General features: G+C 41.7%; 1 protein-coding gene across 1 annotated transcript in view; it reads right to left on the bottom strand.

Annotated features, from left to right (window-relative positions):
• Positions 1-3,480: 3,480 nt before the first annotated feature.
• MATN1 (matrilin 1, cartilage matrix protein) overlaps positions 3,481-4,763 on the bottom strand; it is a 21,655-nt gene continuing 20,372 nt past the window's right edge. The window contains exon 8 of the mRNA XM_009322235.1: positions 3,481-3,781. Within this exon, the coding sequence (XP_009320510.1) occupies positions 3,732-3,781 (50 nt within the window). The 3' untranslated portion in view covers positions 3,481-3,731. The remainder of the gene's footprint in view (positions 3,782-4,763) is intronic.

Here is a 4,763-nt window from a genome sequence, read left to right as displayed (position 1 = left end):
GATATAATGGTATGCTCTCCATAAAAACTGAAAACAAGAGCTGCTATGTCTGCATGTAGGGGCATTTCTTTGCAGCATCCAGGAGCATTGCTCTGCAACAAGGAACTTGGTGATTTAGGAAGCCACGGTGTCTCCTAGGTCCTTCCTCAAGGTGGCTTGCAGAGGTTTGAAGGAGCAATGTTTGGTATATCCGCCCTTCACATCCCGATTTGAGTCACTAGCCCCTAGGCATGGTCCTACCTGGATCAACCTCCCTAGAAAGGGCTGGGGATGGTTTTGCTCCCCAAAGACATGAACAGTGTTGCGTCTTATGGAAGTTGTTGGATTAAACTGGCAATGGGCAAGGTAGGCTGAATGGATGCAGTTTTCTGTGGAGGTGAAGATCCAGCCCTCACTTTACGTGAATTTATCCCATTACCAGAAAAAGTCAGCTAGATGGCTTAAACTGCAGAATGACAATAGTAATATCTTATCATGTAGACATTTTCATGGGTGCCATGACAGGAATTAAAATCAAATTCATCTTTTAGTTCCTGAGACTATTAAATTTTACTTTCAAGGCATTTAAAGAATAAATAGGCATGTAAGAACATTAACTACAGGAGCTCATTTCCATGATCGGCAAACTGGTTATAGCTGGGGGGAAAAAAAAAAGAAAAATAATACTGTCATCATCTTATCAGATGGAAGTGAATTGCCTCTGATCAGCTGTTAGATTGAAGAGACATAGAAAAAAATGGAAAAGGAGAAAAACAGAGTAAACAGTAAGAAGTCCAGAAACATGTCAGGGAACCTGGATGCTATATTAAACCATGTCTTTCCTGAGGACCAGATGAGTACTAGGCTGTATGAACATGACAGAAACAGCAATCTTACTGGCCAAAAAGTTCTGTTTTCTTTGAAACCCTGTGTCACAAGACAGCAATTTCAACATAGCTAGAGCCTCATCTCATCTCTGAGAGTAGTAAATGAGGCTCCCAGCTACACCCATGGCTTCATCCCCACCTCATCTGGTGGGATCAGCCTGACAAGCAGTGAGGCTTCAGCCCCTGAGTTGTGGTTTGCACGGATCCCTCTGCATTTCTCAAAGCCCGGTTGCTTCCTGGATTTTTCTCTGGCCAGGAATTGCTGTTATCTCTTTTCCTGGCTTTGTCATGGTAAAAAACCCCCTCTGACTCATCCCTGGGCATATGGTGCTGGAAGGATTTTTGAGCCCAGTCCATTACCCAGTGAAGCTGGTAGGGGCCATGGTGAGAATTGTTAAGTATTTCCATCATCTTTGATGTTTTCTGGGCTATACTTGAACCCTGGTTTCAAACAGGGGGAGATAATAGGATCAACAACTCATTAAGCAACAGTGAAAAGATGATACATAGGCTTGTTTATCAACTATTGGATCTCCAGGTCTTCTCATCCATAACCATTATGGATCCATTATTCCTGACTCATGAACTATTACAGCCCTGTATGTTCCTCCTTGTTTTCACACCTGCCTCCTGGATTGCTACTCACTTGCTTCCTCACCAGTCCTTTCCATAGCTTGTTTGTATGATGCTTTTTGTCTACATTAATTCAGGATCCTGGCTTGCAAATGCTTTTTCCTGGAATTGGCTGTAGCACTGTGCTAATATACAATGTTGTTCAACAGCAAGGTGAGATTCTGCACTGTATCAGGAGCTCAGCTGCTGATAGTCCTTGATAAAAAGAGAAATTGAGAACCAGAGCATGCAGAAACTTCTTGTTTTCTTTTACTGCGGAGCTTTTTCTTTCTCCATTATAAATATATTCTCTTTAAGATGGAAAGTGCTTCCATGTAACCAGGAAAAAAGATTCTTTGGATGGCAGTAGAGGAGACTTGGTTGCCCCATGTGAGGTGTTTAGAAGTTAGTTGCATAAGTCTGAAGGAGTCATTATGATCTATAAAGAGAAATAGGCTCAGGTGCTGCTTTGTCTCACTGAGAGGTGCACATTAGATAATCCTGACAAGAATGCCCTGTGGTGCCTATTTCTATTGAGAAACAAATGAGAAGCTCAAGCTTAGAGGTCTAGATTTTATATGTGCAAAATCAGACAACAGAAATCTTATCCCTAGAAGTTCGGGGGTTGGTAGGGGTTACTGTGGGATCTGGAGTGTACAAGATTTGACTGAGAGGATGAGGTTTTTCTGTGAAGAATTGACTGTAGTCCTTGAGCTAATGCTTGGAAATATGTTGACTCATTCCTGCAAGTCCAAGAGTATAATAAATGATTTTTGTTGTAAAAGAAGCTTTTTATTTTGAGAGAAGGGTCTCAGTTTCTCTATGGAACTGTTTCTTCTCTTCCATTGAAATAGAAGGTTGTGACATGAGGTGGAGGCTTTTCTACTCACTAACAACACTAGAGGTGGTGTTGTCAGGCAACTACTTCAAAGCTTACACAAAGAAGTTAAATTAGCTTTTAAAATTTTCAGCAAACTTTTAATATTCACCTAAAACACATCTGCTGTGGTGACATTTCTGAACAGGCCAAGTTATTCTGAAAAGCTTTTCACATAGTCTCAAGTATAAATATTTTAATACAAAAAATAAAAATAAAAAACTCTCCAAACCCAACCCCTTGCGCTCACATTCAATGGTGCACCATTGGGCCATGAATAAACATGGCCTCTTCGCTCCATGGCCTAGCCAGACTACAGCTGTAGGAGACAGGCAGCATTAGATGCTTCCAGCCCACATTGCTTTTTTGTCTTGCCAGTGCCGGGAATCCAGGAACAGAAGAAGAGTCTGAAAGGTGTTGAGATGAACTTACTGGCTTTGAAGGTGCTTAAAGATGTGGGATAAGGAAGGAGCTAGTGAGCCTCTGGTCACTGCAGTGATGAAGGCACCGCTTCCATCGGCAGCAGCTCCAGCAGCAGGTCCCTGTGTTTTAGGTGCTAATGACGTTTTGTAGCTCCAGTTGGGGATGTGGAGACCGGAGAGCTGAGGAACAGGGGCACATCTGCTGGGGTTGGTGTTAACAGTACTGCCTTGCGTTATACAGAGCCACGGCCGCTGGCTCATTGCACGTTATCAGGACTTACCCAGAACAGGTCTAGCTCAGGTGCTAGTTCACTGAGACATTGTGAGAGCATTCGCTGGCTAGGAAAGCTGAGCTTTTTTTCTTTTTATATTGTACAGCAGCTATAGATAAACCCAACTAGCAGCAGCATCCTATCCTATCTTGTCTGCAATGCACACTCAGAGATCATTACTGTATTTCACCTACTTACTGACAAATGCGTCATGCTTACAATAATAAGCTGATCAGCGGCTTTGACATTTTACACTCAACATCTGAGTTGATTTTAAGTCACTTTGACTTTTAAATTAAATTATCTCATGCATAGAAACAAAAGATGCAGAAGAACACAGCGAGGATTCACAGAACTCGTAATCAAGTACTCATTAACACACATATATATATTAAGCTCTAAATCAAAAACAAATCTTTCCAGTTTTTTTAATATATGCACTCTATACGATGCAACAAATATTAGCATGGTCTAGCTCTCAGTCACACACAGTGCTCTGACCATTATACAATGTCTGCTCTACTGTTATACTTCGTCCCTTTTAAACAAATGCAGGTAGACTAGACTCTTTAAAAAAATACAAGCTGGCCATAGCACTGTGGCTGAGCTGCCCTCCTTTATAAGTGAAGGAGTTCTGGTTTTGTTACATTAGGAAGGAAGGAAATAATATTGTTTTGGGATCTTAGATGATCTTGTTCTCCAGGGCTTCGATCCTTTTTGCCACAGCTTCCAGTGAGCAAGAGTTAAGGGGAAAAAATGACAGTGCACATTAGTGATTCATCGCTCAAGTCCTCCCCTGGCTTGCAGAACCAATAATGAATGGAGCTACCTTGCTGGGAGCAGGTAGCAGAGGAATGCTGTCATCACCTGCTCTGGCACTTCCAGAACTGTTCAGGTTGATGAACTTTTATTGAAGGTAGAAAATGTTCATGCATGCACACACACTCACATGCACCTATAAATTTACTATAAAAGGAAGAGTAAAAAACGTGAGAACGATTGGAGTGTGCTTTGAGTGGTTGACAGAGAATTCCTGACCTTGAACAGTATGGGTTGCATGAAGAGTGGAGCAGAGTGCTTTTCTTAGAGTTATACAGTGTGGTGCAATTTTCTGCTCTTTTCACTAATTGCTTTTCATGATGTGCCTGGGAGCAGCAACCCACTGGGTGAGAACTACTGATTTACTCTGACCTTTTGCATAACCTAAGTCGTGGATTTCACTCAATTTGAGTTAAAGAGTAGAAAATATACTGTGCAACTGACATAGCAAAGCACAGAAATGTGTGAATAAATTAGAACATTACTTTTAAAATTATATTCTCTCCTTATTCTCAGTAATGAAAAATGTCCCTAGCCCTGTGTGAGCCCCCCCAAGGTTTCACTAATTCTCTCCCCATGAGACATTTGAATCTTATTCACAACTTTTTTCTTTTTCTTGTTTCTCTTTCAATCACTTATTCATGATCTTTGTGCAATATGACAGGACCCAGCATGGCAGAATGCAGTCCCACAAACTCAGTTCAAATGGGATCCAACCCTCCTCACTGGAGATGTTTGCAGCAAGCAGTTACACGAGAGTCAGTCTCTCACAACTGAGGTTTAGACAGCTGGGAGAAATTGGACCTATCCCTCTGACTATTGGACCTATCCCTCTGACTATTGGACATATCTATCTGACTATTGGACATATCCATCTGACTTTATGCAGACCGCC

This window comes from Pygoscelis adeliae, unplaced genomic scaffold (genome assembly GCF_000699105.1).
Source record: "Pygoscelis adeliae isolate BGI_AS28 unplaced genomic scaffold, ASM69910v1 Scaffold513, whole genome shotgun sequence".
Classification (NCBI taxonomy): Eukaryota; Metazoa; Chordata; class Aves; order Sphenisciformes; family Spheniscidae; genus Pygoscelis; species Pygoscelis adeliae.
The sequence above is the reverse complement of the archived record's forward strand: the minus strand, read 5'-3'. Positions and strand labels throughout refer to the sequence as shown.